The following is an 18,413-nucleotide window of genomic DNA, read 5'->3' on the forward strand; positions in this document are numbered from 1 at the left end:
AGCTCTTTCCTCCATATGCCTCTCAGCTCTCTGGGGCCAGTATCCCGCGTGTTTCACATCCAGAGTTCCGTGGTGCTCACCATAGGGAGTGGCTGCAGCCTCATGGCTGCCAGACCAAGCAGGTACTGTTCTCCTTCCTGAATGCCCTTAGGGCTCAGAAATTCACACCTGGAGGGCTGGAATCGCCGATGGCTATGACACCCGTGTTCACTGATGTGGCAGGAATACTCCATTTCTCAAGTGTAAGACACTTCTGAGATGCACCCAGCACCCGAGACATCCCTCCACACTGGCAGCCACTCTCAGGACCCCCTGGAGGCTGGGCTCCAACACAGTGAGTGAGTAACAGGAGAATGAAGGACTGACAGGCAGGAAGCCCCAAGGACAGCCAGCAGAGCACCAGAAGTGGGGGTTCTTTAGAAGAAAATGAGCTGACAGTTCAAAGGCTGGGAAAGTATCTTGAAGTCTGGTGATACATACGCAGAATACGAGACAAGAGAGGGTGTGTGCAGACCAGTACATAATGCCCTGTGACAGAGGGCAGCTGCGTGCGGGGCCTAGCCCTGAGTTCCAGGGGCACCCCAGCCGGGCCTGTGACTCTGCAGGGTGGACTACCGCGATTCCTAGCCAGGTCCCTTGGAAGTGGCTGTGGCCAGACTAACAAGCCACCCAACTGGTGCCTCGGTCCCCACCCGCCCACGACCTCAGCCCCTGGGTGTGTGGTGAGCCTGCTGGTGGCATGCGCCGCCCTTGCGCCTCCGGGCCAGCACTGCACCTGCACACCGGAGCCAACCAATGTTTGCTGAGTGAATATGTGAGTGAGTGGACGTCTGACAGAAGCAGTAGAGTTGCCATGTGAGCCTGCAATCCTACTCCTGGGTATATACCTGGATTAAACTATAGTGTGAAAAGATACATGCATCCCAATGTTCACAGCAGCATTATTTACAGTAGACAAGACATGGCAACAGCCTAAATGTCCACTGACAGATGGATGGATAAAGATAAAGAAATGTCCCATATATACAACAGAATACTTCTTAGCCACAAGAAGAATGAAATAATGCCATTTTCAGCTGCATGGATGAACCTAGATATTATCATATTAGGTGAAGTAAGAAAGAGAAGGACAAACACCATATGATACCACTTACGTGTGGAATCTAAAGTATGACACAAATGAGCTCATCTTCGAAAGAGAAACAGACGCACAGACGTAAGGAACAGATGTATGGTTGCCACGGGGGTGGTCGGGTGGGGGAGGGTCGGGCTGGGAGTTTGGGATTAGCAGATCAAACTATTATATACAGGATGGATAAACAACAAAGTCCTTCAGTATACAGCACAGGGAATGCATTCAACATTCTGCAATCGACCATAAAGGAAAAGAGAAGGAAAGTTGAGATTCTCAACATGAATGATGGCAGGTCTCCGACTGTACCTGCTGACTGGGCTGAGTGGTGTTTATGTCTTCCTGGTTGTTGTAAAGAGAACTGAGATGGGCGTGAAAACATGCCTTCCATGTCGTGGGCGCCTGATCAATGTTAATTTACCCTCCGACCTCCTCTCTCCCCCATTAAAGCAGCTGCCGAGTCCTTCCGAGGTCATACTTTCCCGGTGTTTCTGCCTCAGCTCAGCATCTCCAGCCGAGTGGGACCCTGGCCACTAGTGCTGAGTGAGAGAACTGCAGGAGGGACATGGACTTTCTTATTTTACGGAACCAGACAGCCCATCAAACCTGCCACGACTCTGATAGAGTTGCTAAGGGTGAGGCTCAACTAACTGGGGGCAGAAACCATCCATCAGTGAAAAATACATATTAAGTAAATAACAGTCCCACTGCGGTCTGGCTAAGGCCAAATAAAGAAGGAGCCACATGCGTGACTCAAGCGTGGAAATATTCTACTTCACACCCTTATGGCATTTCTCAGGAGTTTCCAAATAGCACTAATGACCAGGGTCACCCTGGCAGGTCATTCTGTTTTGGGATTTATCATGAGGGTGGAGTGGAACCAAAGGAATTGGACAACCACTCCAGTAAATTATAATGAGAACATCTCAAAGGCCAGTTCATACACTTGCCGAAAGAGCCAGATTACATTCTGAAATGGGACAAAAGAATTAGGTGTCAGCATGCAGCACGTGTCTTAGACTAATAGGATTACAACATTTTACTGTACATACGGCACTGATTTTCCTAATTTAAACAATCCAGGGAAAATCCTTCTTCCCTTTCATTCCAAGCAAGAGAATGTTCAGCTGACGTCTCAAGGGTTTAAAACAGAACAGACGTTGAGACATATTCTCATCTTGCTCTTTTACCACCTATATGCTTTGAAGCCACTCAAAGCACTTTTAAAAGAGACGGGCAGGCAGACTTGGTAGTGACGGCATGTTTGCAGACTCTCGAGTTTGAGCAAACTCCGGGAGACAGTGACGGACAGGGCAGTTAGACGTGCTGCAGTCCACGGAGGCAAAGAGTCAGACACGACTGAGCGAGCAAACAGCAAAAGTCTCTCATGACTGGGCACCAACGTCTGCCCAACAAGGGCACCCCAGTCAGCACACCCGTCCCGGTAAACTGACCTTTGTAGACGCTATTTCCTTCCTCCATTGTATGAAGGAAAACACTCGGTGACATTTTCCACATCTCTTCTTCTTCCTGCTAGAGCAGAATAACACACCCGTTAACGACAAGCAGTTTACCTGCTGCGATCAGACACTGAGCGGGGCACACATGCGTGGTTACACTGACTGTGGAGAAGCATGTTTGCTCCTGGTTTGTGGGCTGAAGTCTAGCCCCTCGTCCGCCCACCTGGGAGGTTTCCCTGCTGACAGTCTGAGCGGGGGGTGCTGTATCCACTGACCAGGGCAGGGATGGTTTGAGACTTAGCTCCACCGGCGGGCTCACAGGGCCTTCCTGACCCAGGCACCTCTCTGGAGTCCCCCTGGCCCTGAGCTAGGTCCTGTCCTCTGAGGTCTGGCTCCTTCCCTGCTCTGAGAGCTGTTGCCCATCTGAGTCCTGCCACCTCCCTTTGCCGTGTTCCCACGACCCAGCTTCGGGGCTGTTCCCCACCTGCGTTCTGCTCCGCTACCTGTCAGCTCGGGCTTTGTAGGAGCCCAGGACTGCTCCTTTCTTTGCTGGCCTGTCCCCTCCCCGGGCCAGGAAGCCAGTCCTGAGCCCCAGCCTGAGCTGGAGACTCGGCCTCCCTCCTAGAGGCTGGTACTGTTGGCTTCCCTGCCCTGGGCCTCTGCTGCAGAGAGAGCTCAGCCACCCAGAGCAGCCAGATCAGAGCTGCAGGGACCCCGAGCTCTGCAGGTGCAGGCCCTGCCCTGATCCCCAGCATAAATACCCTCTGCCCTACACCGCCAGGGCTGCTGTCAACTGTGAATAGCCAGATCTTGCAAAGCCCCATCTGATGTTTCTGGGCAATCATGTTTACACTGTATGAAGAGTCAAGTGCCTGATGACCTGGTTCTTCTCCCCCGAGAAAGGACAAAGGAAGGATGCTTGTCTAGGTGATGTCCATGGGGACTCTTCCAAAGCACCTGAAGCTCTCTGTGTGGCTTAGGGGAGGAGTGGCAAGAAAGGGACAAACATCTCTGGTGGGTCAGGGCAGAGGACGTGTCCTTCTTTCTGAGACCCCGAGGCCACACGCCCTGGTGGTTGGGCAGTGCCTGCCCTCATACCAGATCCCTCCCCACTCTCCTGCCCCGACTTCACATGGCTGACGGAAGGATACAGGGAAGGAGAGCTCACAGGAGTGATGAGAACACCCAGGAGGGAGTCAGGCTTCTGGGAGGACCCTCACTTCTTGGGATGGGGTCGCAGAAGACCTGCTTGAATCACAGCTCATGAAATGTGCCACCAGCCTTGCAGAGCCTGGGAGAGAACCTGGACCCAGAAATGCTGGGGGCTTCAAGCCTATGGAGCAACTGACACACCCTTCAGGACCCACAGGAGGTCAAAGCTCTCACTGGGGCAGGAGACCCACCATGCCCACCCAGGACACCTGATCTTCTGAGAAGAATCAGCCGGAGAAACAAGAAATGACAGTGTTGGATGAAGGCATGTCCTTGGAGGAAAGAAATGATTCACGGACAGAGGGGCACCTAAAATAACTGACTAAAGAACCTCTTGATGAAAGTGAAAGAAGGGAGTGAAAAAGCTGGCTTAAAGCTCAACATTCAGAAAACTAAGATCATGGCATCTGGTCCCATCACTTCATGGGAAATAGATGGGGAAACAGTGGAAACAATGGCAGACTTTATTTTTCTGGGCTCCAAAATCACTGCAGATGGTGACTGCAGCCATGAAATTAAAAGACGCTTACTCCTTGGAAGGAAAGTTATGACCAACCTAGATAGCATGTTAAAAATCAGAGACATTACTTTGTCAACAAAGGTCCATCTAGTCAAGGCTATGGTTTTTCCAGTAGTCATGTATAGATATGAATGTTGGACTATAAAGAAAGCTGAGCACCGAAGAATTGATGCTTTTGAACTGTGGTGTTGGAGAAGACCCTTGAGAGTCCCTTGGACTGCAAGGAGATCCAACCAGTCCATCCTAAAGGAGATCAATCCTGGGTGTTCATTGGAAGGACCGATGCTGAAGCTGAAACTCCAATACTTTGGCCACCTGATGCGAAGAGCTGACTCCTTGGGAAAGACCCTGATGCTGGGAAAGATTGAGGGCAGGAGGAGAAGGGGACAACAGAGGATAAGATGATTGGATGGCATTACCGACTCAGTGGACATGGGTCCGGGAGTTGGTGATGAACAGGGAGGCCTGGTGTGCTGCGGTTCACGGGGTGGCAAAGAGTCAGACACGACTTAGTGACTGAACTGAACTGAGTCTTCTCAGAGATGTTCCGTCCTCTCTCTCCAGGTATCAATAAGCATTCGTGAATCTTTAGTATTTTTAGAGTCAATGTGTTACTGACCCGTGTGTTGCTGTGTTGTTGCCCTTTTGGTTTGGGAGACTCAGATCGGTCTGTATTTGGGGAGGATGGGACAGAGGAGAAGGGAAGGGAGACGAGGACAGGGAGGGGGATGAGGAGGGGCGGTAGGGGGAAGAGGAGGAGGATAGGGGGAGGAGGGGGGGAGGAGGAGGAGGATAGGGGGAGGAGGATAGGGGAGGAGGGGGGAGGAGGAGGAGGATAGGGGGAGGAGGGGGGAGGAGGAGGGGGGGAGGAGGGGAAGGAGTGCTACTCCAGGGATGGGAGCACAGCAGCAGAAGCACTTTTCACAGAGGGACCAGTCAGTCCACGGTGGTCTGAGCTGGGAGGCTGGGCTACCTTTTGGTAACTGGAAATCAGTAGGGCAGCGTGTACTGGAACAGGGGCCAGCAGACAGATAAGAGGCTGGGAGACAGAGCAGGGACGGACCTTGCAAGGCCCACGAGCCATGACCTTCAGAGAGCATGACCTTGGTCTGGGAGCAGGGTGGCCCTGGGGGTCCCAGCAGAAGTCCGATGTTTCTGCATCTGCTCAACGGGTCATGACTCTGGCTGGAGGGCGGGATAAGGCTGGAGGGGGTGAGGGTTGCCCCCCTTCTCTCCGACCAGGATTCACTTTCCCATCTTCTTCTGTGGGAAATCCCCTTAGGCCCCAGGCCAATGTCCCCTCCCCTGTGAAGCCGTCCTGGATTCTCCCAGGTGGACAAGACCCTCTGTGGCTCAGCAGGATTTGCTTGTCCTTCCCGGCGCCTGTTTCACCATGTAGATGACCGGCTATTTGTGCACTTGACTTTCCTGCTCTCTCAGGCTGCGGGGCCCCCGTGGAGGGGGATCCCATCTTGCTGATGCTCGCACCCTATAAAGAACCAGCACCAGGCTGGTTCTGGCCAGCCACGCCGACTCCCTCTGCAATGGGGCAGAGTCCACACGCAGGTGGACTGGCCAGCTGACAGCAAGGTGGGAACATGGGCCCCAGCCATCACACAGCCTTCTGCGGAGAAGCGGTGGTCTCCATGGACCTGGGTCCTGCAACTCCCAGCTCCAGCCCACGCCTTCCAGGAGTCTCTGTCATGCGTCCCCCACGTGCCCGGCTCTGTCTTATCAGCGGACCTAAGTGGGCTGGTGTTGCCACCCACAGACCCAGTGAGTCACAAGAGAAGCAGGATCTAAGATATGCCCAGTCTTTCCACTCATTCAGAAATCTTATAAACATCACGGAGGATCTGCTCTATGCAAACGCCCGAGAGGGACGTCCGGAGAGTAGGGGCCTGGCTTACCTTGGCTTCTCCTGCAAGCTGATGGCAAAACCATGTTGTATGTTTTGCAAAAATGGTTATTTATTGTGCCAAGAACACGATGGCAACAATGCAATAACATTTTTAAAAATCAAAGAAAATAATCAGCTTTCTCACCATCACTTTTATCCAATGAACCCTTTGTTTTTCTTTTTCCTTTTCTGTACATATAGGCAATGTCTGTCTGTTACAGCATAATCATAGTGATATAAAAGTCTTGCCAGCTGAGTAGGTGAAACAAAGCATTTACTTTTAATCTCTATTCCTTTATTTGGTGCCACTGAACTGTATTTTGTGTTTTGTTTTGATTTTTTTTGGCTTGTTTACCAACTTTATGACCTTGTTCACCTGTAAACATTTCCCGAGCACCTACTGTGTGGGGAAATTTCTAGGGGCTGGGATGACAAGGACCCTTGAGGCTCCACCCCTGGGGCCTGCCTCTGAGTTCTCCTGTTCTGGGATTCTCAGATTAGTTGTTGTTCAGTCACTCAGTTGTGTTTGACTCTTTGCCACCCCATGAGCTACAGCACACCAGGCTTCCTTGTCCTTCACTATCTCCTGCAGTTTGCTCAAGTTCATGTCCATTGAGTTGGTGATGCCATTCAATAGTTCCTCTGTTGTTCCCTTCTTCTCTTGCTCTCAATCTTTTCCAGCATCAGGGTCTTTTCCAATGAGTTGGCTCTTTGCATCAGGTGGCTGAAGTATTGCAGCTTCAGCATCAGTCCTTCCAATGAATATTCAGGGCTGATTTCCTTTAGGATTGACTTATCTCCTTGCTGTCAAGGGACTTTCAAGAATCTACTCCAGCACCACGAATTAGAAAGCATTGATTCTTTGGTGCTCAGCCTTCTTTATGGTCCAACTCTCACATCCCTTGGGCTTCCCTGGTGACTCAGATGGTAAAGAATCTACCTACAGTACAGGAGACCTGGGTTATATCCCTGGGCAGGGGAGATCCCCTGTAGTGGCGAATGGCAACCCACTGCAGTATTCTTGCCTAGAGAATTCCATGGACACAGGAGCCTGGCGGGCTACAGTCTGTGGGGTCACAAGAGTTGGACACGAATGAGTGACTGACACAAACACACATCTGTACATGACTACAGGAAAAACCATAGCTTTGACTATACACACCTTTGTTGGCAAAGTGATGTCTCTGCTTTTAATACGTTGTCTAGGTTTGTCACAGCTTTTCTTCCAAGGAGCAAGAGTCTTTTAATCTCAGATCAGTGGAAAGGGGTTAAATTCAAGTGGGGCCATGTGTTAGGCTTTTTAGATGGGGGTAGGCATCTAGGCATTTATCTGTTAACATGTAAGCCCATACGTCAGCCTGATCACTTGTGGCTTTCAGATTATCTGATGGGTCCCTCAGGATCTGTGTCCTGGGGATAGGAGAGAGGTCACTCTGATGGGGAAGAGGCTGATGACTTCTCACTGAACTCAGAGAGAAATTGTAATCCACTTTTAGATGCAAAAGGGAAAAATCAGCCCAGAAGTGGCCTGGGGGCACTGCAGACAGACAACAGCTTTTCAAGCTAATTGAATTGCATAGAGACAGGCCCGAGCTTTTTCCCAGAAGAATTAACACCAAGCCAAGTCTGTTTATGGCTGCAGGAAACAGAGACAAGACTCGGCAGTATTTGTGCGATTGTGTGTTAGGAACAGGACAAAACCATTGAAGACAGTTCCAGGAACTTCCCTGGTGGTTGTGGTTAAGACTCCATGCTTCCAATGCAAGGGGTGTGGGTTCCATCCCTGGTGGGGGAACTAAGATCCCACATGCTGTGCAGCACGGCCAAGGGGTGGGGGGGAAAATATATATATATATATATATGTATATATATATATAAAGGAAAATAGTCCCACATGGTTGAACATACGGAACACTGAAAAAATAACAAAGAGAAAACAAGAGCTGTAAGGATGAACTGCAGAGTGCTTTTTTCCCATGTTTTCTCTTCCAAAGCCAACATGAGGTCCAGAGAGACGCAAACGAAATTATGCTGATATTGAAAGCATATTTGCAAAGATTGCTATTGGTCTGCAGAAAATGCCCTTGAGGCACCAGCATTCTCCTCTATCAAGGTCCCCCTTTAAGGGGATCTCCTTATCTGCAAGCCTGAATACCTCTGTTCAGGCAACTAACCTGTGTGTTAGTTGCTCAGCTGTGTCCGACTCGTTGCACTCCGTGGACCGGAGCCAACCAGGCTCCTCTGTCCATGTGATCTGGGCAAGAATACGGGAGTGGGTTGCCATTTCCTGCTCTAGGTGATCTTCCCCACCCAGGGATCGAACCCGGGTCTTCTGCATTGCAGGAAGATTTTTTTTTTTAATATATACCATCTGAGCCACCAGGGAAGCCAGTTTAAAACCAAAGATCCCAAATAAAGACCGGTTTGTTTTCTTACTGTTGAATTTTGAGAATTCTTTATGTATTATAGATACAAATTCTTTGCCAGATAAATAATATGAAAATAATTTTCTCTTAGTCTATGGCTTATCTTTCAGCCTCTTTACAGGGTCTTTACAGAACATAAAACTGCTATTAATATTTTGATGAGATCAAATTTATCTCTTTTATGAGTCACACTTTTGGTGTTAGGTCTCAGAACTCTTTAGCCCCAGATCCTGAAGATCTTTTCCCCAAGGTTTTTATTTACAGGTTTTATTGTTTCATGTTAAAGTCCATGATACATCTTGAGTTAGTTTTTGTATCAGGAATGACGTTTAGGTAGATTTCCACTTTCTTGCCTATGGATGAAAGACTTATTTTTGGAAGCCTACCAGTCCCTAAAGAAGAAAATGCCTGGATCCATCTAATTCCTTCTGTCCTTCGGCATCTTCATGTTGAGGACCCCCAGGTGGATCCAGGAAAGGAATAGAGAACTTCCATTAATTTAAACGTGAATATGCTTGCAAAGTTTCTTGGTGAGCTGATCAAATGAATATAAGATTGGAAGTCTGAGTTATTTTAATTTAAGGTGCTCTTGTCTACAGTTACAGAGACCCACCACAGTGCCCCTTACTCTTTTCTCATGCTACGAAGCCCAAAATAAATTGGAAATCCAAGCAGGGACACTGAAACCTACAAGTTCACACCCCAAAACTTCTTCCAGTCGTCTCCACGTTCAACCATCTCAAAGACCCCACAGGGACATTCACTCATCCTCAGATTCCTGGTTGATGGAGTGCCTACGGGAGCTCTCCCCCGCTGCTCTGGGGTCAAGAGGAGAGGCCCTGTGGGAGGGTCACGGTCCTGCAGGTAGAGGTGGCCCCAGGAAGGAGATGCTGTCATGAAGGGGTGGAAGGGGGGTCTCTGAGCCAGGCGGGTGGGCTGCTGTAAAAGCCCAGCTCTTTCCACCACCAGCAGCGCCTACCCTGTCCATCATGTTCTCAGGGAAAAAAAAAAAAAAAATCCACAAGGTCAACAAACGCACTTGTTTCTCTTTCAACTTCGTGAATGACGTTTGATTTTAAATGCATCGTGTCCTGTGAGGCTGGATGCACACTTCAGACTCAGACCATCCCCGCCTCCAGCCCACACCTGGCCTTGGGTAGGACCAGGCCTTGTAGTAACCCTGCTCCCACCCTGGGTCTAACTGACTTTGCTGCCTCAGTCAATCCCTTCTCCACTCCCAGTCCATCCCATGACACGGCCACAAAGCATGGATCTTAGGCCACAACTTGCTGAACTCAGATCTACTCAAGTCACTACTACCCTGGATATGACCATCTATCCATCTTCTCTCCGCAGAAGGCTCTGCCTGGCCCCGAGGTCTCATTCATTGCCTGCCGCAGCCTCTGTGGGCTCCAGATGTCACACACCCTCCCCGGCCTCCCATCACCTGTGCTCTGAAGTTGTCCTCTGGTTCTGTGGCTTGGATATTGTTGCCTAGAAAACCATCCCTGGCCAGCCTCCAGATCTGTGCACTCTCCAGGCCCCTCCCAACAGCTACCCTTGGGATAGTTATGCTCCTTTGCACATGCATCCCCAGTCCAGCTCCCCTCTGTCAGTCCAGCTCCCCCCTTCTCAGTCCAGCTCCCCCCCTCTCTAGTCCAGCTCCCCCTCTCTAGTCCGGCCCCCCCCTCTCTAGTACGGCCCCCCCCCAGTCCGGCTTCCCCTCTCTAGTCCGGCTCCCCCCCTCTCTAGTCCGGCTCCCCCCCTCTAGTCCGTCTCCCCACCTCTAGTCCGGCTCCCCCCCTCTAGTCCGGCTCCCCCTCTCTAGTCCAGCTCCCCCTCTCTAGTCCGGCCCCCCCCTTCTCTAGTTCAGCTCCCCGCTTCTCTGGTCCAGCTCCCCCCTTCTCTGGTCCAGCTCCCCCCCCTCTAGTCCGGCCCCCCCCTCTCTAGTCCAGCTCCCCCTCTCTAGTCCGGCCCCCCCTCTCTAGTCCGGCCCCCCCCCCTCTAGTCCGGCCCCCCCCTCTAGTCCAGCTCCCCGCTTCTCTAGTCCAGCTCCCCGCTTCTCTAGTCCAGCTCCCCCCTCTAGTCCAGCTCCCCCCTCTCTAGTCCAGCTCCCCCCTCTAGTCCAGCTCCCCCACTCTCTAGTCCAGCTCCCCTCTCTAGTCCAGCTCCCCCTCTCTAGTCCAGCTCCCCCCATCTAGTCCGGCCCCCCTCCTCTAGTCCAGCTCCCCCCCTCTCAGTCCAGCTCCCCACTCTAGTCCGGCCCCCCCCCTCTAGTCCAGCTCCCCCTCTCTAGTCCGCCCCCCCCCTCTAGTCCGGCCCCCCCCCTCTAGTCCGGCCCCCCCTCCTCTAGTCCGGCTCCCCCCCTCTCAGTCCAGCTCCCCCCCTCTCAGTCCAGCTCCCCCCTCTAGTCCAGCTCCCCCCCCTCTAGTCCAGCTCCCCCCCTCTCTAGTCCAGCTCCCCCTCTCTAGTCCAGCTCCCCCCTCTCTAGTCCAGCTCCCCCTCTCTCTAGTCCATCCTCCCCTCTCTCTAGTCTGGCTCTCCTCTGTCAGTCCATCCCTACCTCTCTCTAGTCCAGCTCCCCTTCTCTCTAGTCCATCATCCCCTCTCTCAGTCCAGCTCCCCCTCTCTAGTCCAGCTCCCCCCCCTCTCTAGTCCGGCTCCCCCTCTCTAGTCCAGCTCCCCCCTTCTCTAGTCCGGCTCCCCCCTTCTCTAGTCCGGCTCCCCCTCTCTAGTCCAGCTCCCCTTCTCTAGTCCGGCTCCCCCCTTCTCTAGTCCGGCCCCCCCTCTCTAGTCCAGCTCCCCCTCTGTAGTCCAGCTCCCCCTCTCTCTAGTCCATCATCCCCTCTCTCAGTCCAGCTCCCCCCCTCTAGTCCAGCTCCCCCTCTCTAGTCCAGCTCCCCCCTCTAGTCCAGCTCCCCCCCTCTCTAGTCCAGCTCCCCCTCTCTCTAGTCCATTCTCCCCTCTATCAGTCCAGCTCCCCGCCTTTCTAGTCTGGCTCCCCTCTGTCAGTCCAGCCCCCCTCTGTCAGTCCATCCCCCCCCACTCAGCCCAGCTCCCCTCTCGCAGTCCGGCTCCCCCTCCGCCTAGCTTAGTTCCCTTTCTAACCAGAGCTGCTTCTCTCCCTCCCTCCCTTTCGGGGGATGTTCTGAATAAACCACCCTCACAGCCTCCCTCTCAGTGTCTCCAGGGAACTCCACCCAAAGGACCAGTTACTACCCTATTGATCTGCCTGTACCCCCCAAATTCTAACTCATTCTAAAAAAAAAAAAAAAAAGAGAGAGCTCACTTCATACAATTAATTTTTAAAATCCTTCCCCACTTGGCAAGATAATTTTGAAACAGTGCCTAATAGGGAACAGGGACAATTGGAAGAATTTCAATTTTATTCTAAGCATCTCTTCTTCTAAATATGCATGGGTGAGTTTGACACTTGCAAATTAAAATTCGCTGTTAGTGAAGCTTGTTCCATAAAAATCTGAAATTATCAGCTACACAATCTGGTCTTTGTTGAGTGACAGCATTTTATTAACTAGCTATTAAAGAGTCACTTAATGATGAATGGCTTTCTACAAAAAAAGCAAAGTTTGAGTACATCAGCATTTATGATGTAGTTGCATATGATGGGGATAATCCTTCAGAATTACTTGGACATGAATTTATATGAAAAGTGCAGGTCTACAAAGTGATAATGTGATTATTAAAATAGGAAATATTAATCTCTAAGAAGCCTTGGCACATTTAAATGATGTTGGTATGTTTCTTACAGATCAGATTATCTTTTCCACTGACTTAAAAAAAATCCTATCCTGAAATCATTCCTAAAGCTATTCAAATCTTTATGCGGAAATCAGCATTTTGATCTGTAGAAAAAGACATCTATTATTGTTTATCCTGGTTAGAGGGTAAAAGGCAGGAGACAGAGGCAACTAGCTTTGTTGAACTCACATCGGTGTGAACTCACCCCTAACCATAGGGGCAGAGCTGTTCGCTTATTCTTCTGAGTATTGTTCTAACACTTGGGCATCTATCAATCGCCAGCTCCACATATATAGTCAGAAAACTTGGCAAAGATCTCAGATAAAAACATCTGAATATTTCAGCTAATTTCTATAAAGGGAAAACAGACCCTTTCCAAATTATCACACCGGTATCAAGGTTTAAAGCTTTGTAAGTCTAAGTCTATGAGATAAGGTAATAGCTGGTCCTGTGGGTGGGGCTCCCTGGAAAGAAGACTGAAGACCAGCAGGTGGTTTATTGGCAATGTCCCCCAAGAGGGAGGGAGGGAGAGCAGCAGCCCCAGCCAGAGGGGGAGCTGAACTGGGCAGAGGGGGAGCTGAACTGGGCTGCAATGGTGAGAAATCAGTAGTTGATCCCACAGGGCACCCAGGAGCTGGGAGAACCCTTCAGAGTTGTCCTGGGCAGTGAGGGGCTGGGTCTCTGTACCCTAACTTACCCTTTTTTTTTTTTTTTTTTAAAGATGATTCTATTTCTTCATTTAATTAATTAATTTTTGGCAGCACCTCACAGCCTGTGGGATCTTGGTTCCCTAACCAGGGATCAGACCTGTGCCCCCTCGAAGTGGAAACACAAGACCACCAGGGATCCCCCTAAGGTGACTAGCCTTGAAGGCAGCTGGCCAGTGTGGGGTGGGTAACCTCACTTCGAGCACCTGCCTTAGACCCTGAACAGTTGCTGGGGAGGGGCCGAGTGTGAGGGGGCAGCACCCCATCCTGTAGCTGGGGATGGAGCCCCTTGGTCCTGAGGGGGAGTCACAGGGGCCGCATGCATGCAGCATCCACTGCGGTGGAGGGGGGAGACCAAGGAGAGGAGAGAGCTAACAACAGAGCACCAGGGTTAGAGAGGGACAGGGCAGTGGGGGCAGCTGTGAGATTCGCATTCATCGCAAGGAGGGGGTGAGCCCCCGCCTGCTGTGTCGGCCACGATCAAGCCCAGGAATTTTATTTATTTATTGGCTTAGTTGGGTCTTCACTGCTGGGCTTTCTCTAGTTGTGGCGAGTAGGGGCTGCTCTTTGCTGCCCAGGGCAGGCTTCTCATTGTGGTGGCTTCTCCTGTTGCAGAGGTCTCTCGATGGGAGGGCTCAGTAGTTGTGGAGCACGGGTTTAACTGCCCCGCAGCACGTGGGATCCTCCGGTACCCGGGATCAAAGCCGCGTCCCCTGTATTGGTAGGTGGATTCCCAACCACTGGGCCACCAGGGAAGCCCCACTCCGAGAAATTCTAAACAAGATGCTAGCTCTTATCACCATCGTGATACCTTGCATTTTTGTGGACTTCAGGGATTCCCGTTTGATACTCTCCATCACCCCCTCTCCCTTGCTTACAACTTTGGCCTCCTGGGTCCAGTCTCTCCTTCATGACACACCCGGTCCTGTTTCTTTCTCACTGTGATGGCGTCAGAGTTCCCAGGCACCATCCACCACACCCAGTGAGTTGCCTCCCCCACGGAGAAATTCGAGAGTCTGACGGCCAGGGGGAACCCATCTCTGGGAAGATGAGGAGCGTGGCCTTGGCTACCTGAGCTAGAGGTGGCTCTCTGCCTCTGGACAGAGTCACGGAGCGACATAACCTTTCAGGACCCACTCTGGTTTAGGTCGGGCTTTTGGTCAGCTGTGACGTAGTATCTGGGCAAAAGGCTGTAGCTCACACATTCAGGTTTTCGGATGGTGCTACCTTCCAGCTGCAATTCTATTTCCCAAAGAAGGAGTCTATGTTGGAGAGAACCACCACCCTGGCAGGGGCCTCTCCACGTATGTGGGGGTAAAGACCCCTCCAGTCGTGCCCAGGATGTAGCACCTGCCTGCCCGCCCACCACCCAGCAACCCCATCACACAGGGCAGGCCCGGCCCGCACTGACTCTGAACTCTGTTTTCCTTTGGGTATTAAGAAACAAGTCCTGTTAAAAACAGGTCTGAGACGTCAACGTGAAGTGATAAATTGGAAGGAGTATGCTTTGGTGGAAGTAGACAGGATTGTTTTGACTTTGTAGTGGTCATTTGGTTTGCCAAGAAATTTTCCTTATCTCTACCCTTGAGAAAGGATGAGTGGGATCATGTGTCTTGAGGAATGAGCATTCAGAGTGATCGCATATGTGACTAATGTGAGGTGTCTGAGTTGTTGAGACCACTCCTCAGCCTAACAGGTATTTACAAGTCATAGAAACGATGACAACTGACTGTCGACCGGCATTTAAAAAAAACGAAAAACAGCTAAGGTTTCCAAGGAAATGAGTGACTGTAGTCTCAGCAGACTTGAGATTATTCCAAGGAGTCAAAGCAAAAAAGGAAAAAAGAAAACTCCCAGTTTCTAAAACTCCAAATACCTTGTTTTTTTCCTTTGTTTCTTTGGTTTCCTTTTCTTTTTTTTCTTTTTTTGGTTTCTTTTCCTTCTTCTTCTTTTTGGTTTTCTCCTCTTCGTCTTGGCTTGCAACAATATCATCAATAACCTGCAAAGAAACAAAATCATCATAGCACTTTAAGAGAGTCGGATGAAGACGAGGCTTATCTTTCTGGTCCAGAAAGAAGTGTTTGCGTGGGTCAGTGTCCCTTCTCTGCTCGGCTCTGAACCCTGCAGACCCAGCCTCCTGGCCTCTCCACTCTGCCTGCCGTCTGCCTCTGGCTGGATTCATCAGCAGAGGCAGCGGTGGGGCCTCAGACGGCAGGTGGAGAGAGAGGCTGGACATTTCTGAATCCAGTTCCCTGCCAGTTCAGAGCTGCTGTGACTCCCAGGGGTCCCACCGACACCAGGGGTGGGGCAGGGGGGGGCGGTGGTCTTGGCTTCATTAGCGTCTCAGCTGCAGGCCGCTTCAGGCCTGCCCACATCTCTTCCCCAAATGCCAGCCGAGAGCTCCTGTGCTCCTTGCCTACACTCCATACATCTCTTCTTGGAGTTGGTTTCTTTCATCTCTGATTTAATTTGTATTTCCTACAAAAACCCACTTATTGTCCTAAAATTTAAAATACTGGTTAGGAACTTCCCCAGTGGTCCAGTGGTTAAGGCTCCAAGCTTCCAATGCAGGGTGTCCTAGTTGGAGAACTAAGATCCCACATGCAGAGCAGCATGCCAAAATAAATAAATAAAATAACAATAAGACAATCAAATAATTTTTAAAGAATACAATATTGATTAAAAATACCTAGTTCACATAGCATTAGCATCATTGGAGAATTAGTGAAAGTTTGTAAAAAAACCCACATGTGCTAAGTTGCTTCAGTGGTATCCAACTCTTTGTGATCCCACGGACTGTAGTCCACCAGGCTCCTCTGTCCATGGGATTCTCCAGGTGAGAACACTGGAGTGGGCTGCCATGCCCTCCTCCAGGGGATCTTCCCGACCCAGGGATGGAACCCACATCTCATGTCTCCTGCACCAGCAGGTGGGTTCTTTACCTCCAGTGCCATCTGGGAAGGCAAAAAAAACCCCATACGATTCCACTCAATATGATCAATATTCGCCGGGCGCTCACTTGCTGTGAATTCTAGGAGGTAAAACAGTGACCCCGACGGGACACGCAGGACCCTCGGGCTTTGCGCGTCACTGGTCGCGCGACTGCGACAAGTGGCAGCACCTCTGGGAGACCCAGTTTCCTCCGCTTTAAAATGAAATCAGCACTTCCGTCCCGACCACTTACAGTCGCCAGGCGCGGTTCCGAGAGCTTCACTTGGTGAGCTCATTTATTGCCGAGCACGTCTACTAGGAGCTGTAATCAACCTGCTTTATCGACGAGGGAGCTGGGGCACAGAGAGCGCAGTCCCATGCACACAACTAGCAAGTGGCCTGAGCTGGGATTCAAACAGTGCAAATCGGGACGACCTGCATTACACATTCAGCCTTCAGTGTGAAATCCAACTAGTTAAAAAAACGAAAAAAATAACACTTCACCGTTTCAGGATACATATATGTGTAGTTAAAAGTGTAAGAGATGGGGAAACAATGAGCAAACAGTGGCAGACTTTCTTTTCTTGGGCTCCAAAATCACTGCGGATGGTGACTGCAGCCAAGAAATTCAAAGATGCTTGCTCCTTGGAAGAAAAGCTGTAACAAACCTAGACAGCATATTAAAAAGCAGAGACACTACTTTGCCAACAAAGGTCCGTCTAGTCAAAGCAATGGTTTTGCCAGTAGTCATGTATAGATGTGAGAGGTGGACCATAAAGAAAGCTGAGCACCGAAGAACTGATGCATTTGAACTGCTGGAGAAGACTCTTGAGAGTCCCTTGGACTGCAAGGAGATCCAACCAGTCCTTCCTAAAAGAAATCAGTCCTGAATATTCATTGGAAGGACTGATGCTGAGGTTGAAACTCAAATACTTGGCCACCTGATGCAAAGAGCCGACTCATTGGAAAATACCCCGATGTTGGGAAAGATTGAGGGCAGGAGGAGAAGGGGATGACAGAGGATGACATGGTTGGATGGCATCACCGACTCAACAGACATGAGGAGTTGGTGATGGACAGGGAGGCCTGGCATGCTGCAATCCATGGGGTCGCAAAGAGTCAGATACGACTGAGCCACTGAACTGAACTGGAAGGGTAAGAAATGTAAGAGAATGACACACACCAAACTCACTCCAGTGGTTACTTTTGAGAGCAAATTAAAAAAAAAGGGCTAATATTGGACTTCCTTGGTGGTCCAGTGGTCCAGTGGTTAAGACTCTGCCTGCCAATGCAGGAGACACTGCTCCCTGATCTGGGAAGATCCCACATGCTGCAGGCAAATAAGTCCATGCACCCTAGCTACTGAAGCCCATGCTCTCTAGAGCCTGTGCTACACAAGAGAAGCCACTGCAATGAAGACCCCGTGCACCACAAACTCAGGGTAGCCCTGGCTTGCCCGCCTAAACTAGAGAAAGGCCCGAGCAGCAGTGAAGACCCAGTGCAGTCAAGGTAATCACTGGTGGCTCAGTGGTAAAGAATTTGCTTGCAATGCAGGAGATGTGGGTTCGATCCCTGGGTGAGGAAGATCCCCTGGAGAAGGAAATGGCAACCCACTTCCAGTATTCCTGCCTGGAGAATCCCATGGACAGAGGTGCCCGGAGGGCTACAGTCCATGGTGTTACCGAAGAGTCAGACACGATTTAGTGACTAAACAATGCTGAATAAATAAATAAAATTTAAAAAGGGCTAATATCATTTTACCCCCAGTGTGCTGTGCTAAAGCATTCTCCTAGGATCAAGTGTACACCGATTATGCCTTAGTGTGATTTACTGAAATGCTGAGGTTTATTTTCTAATATTGCATTTTTGAATTCATAGCTATGTTGTTTTTAGGAGCTTAATTCACACCTTTAAGTGTTCATAACAGTTTTATCATGAACAAAGTAGGATATTCAGGCACCATCTGGACTTTAAAAAAACTGCAGTCCCGTGTCCAGGTCCACATCCTCCTGAGGCTCACCCACCTCCCGAGGTTCTAGTGAAGATCCTGGGTAGGGGAGGCTCAGAAAGGTGGTGTGGGGAGGTGAGAGGTGACGTATGTGTTGTGTACACTATTTGGTAATAAAAAGGGTGTCTTTCGACAGGACTGAAAGTCCCTTGTTGTCAGAATAGCAGTATTTTCCTTGGGGGTCAGACCATAGAACCAAGTTATGGCTGCCAGGACCGTCATGCTCTGGTGCACTTATGGAAAATGGACATGTTTTGGCCTTTGGAAGTTTGGAAACTTTCAGAAATGTATATAATATATATGTATAAAATATTAAATATAAATATGTGTATCTGAAAAGAGGATAAAATCCTTATTG

General features: G+C 50.3%; 1 protein-coding gene across 1 annotated transcript in view; it reads right to left on the reverse strand.

The window, feature by feature from the left end:
• IQCA1 (IQ motif containing with AAA domain 1) overlaps positions 1 to 18,413 on the reverse strand; it is a 187,557-nt gene that overhangs the window by 80,512 nt on the left and 88,632 nt on the right. Inside the window, exons 8-9 of the mRNA XM_027537993.1 lie at positions 14,993 to 15,115; positions 2,587 to 2,665 (exon numbers count right to left, since the gene is read on the reverse strand). Of these exons, the coding sequence (XP_027393794.1) occupies positions 2,587 to 2,665; positions 14,993 to 15,115 (202 nt within the window). The remainder of the gene's footprint in view (positions 1 to 2,586; positions 2,666 to 14,992; positions 15,116 to 18,413) is intronic.

Source organism: Bos indicus x Bos taurus, chromosome 3, assembly GCF_003369695.1.
Source record: "Bos indicus x Bos taurus breed Angus x Brahman F1 hybrid chromosome 3, Bos_hybrid_MaternalHap_v2.0, whole genome shotgun sequence".
Classification (NCBI taxonomy): Eukaryota; Metazoa; Chordata; class Mammalia; order Artiodactyla; family Bovidae; genus Bos; species Bos indicus x Bos taurus.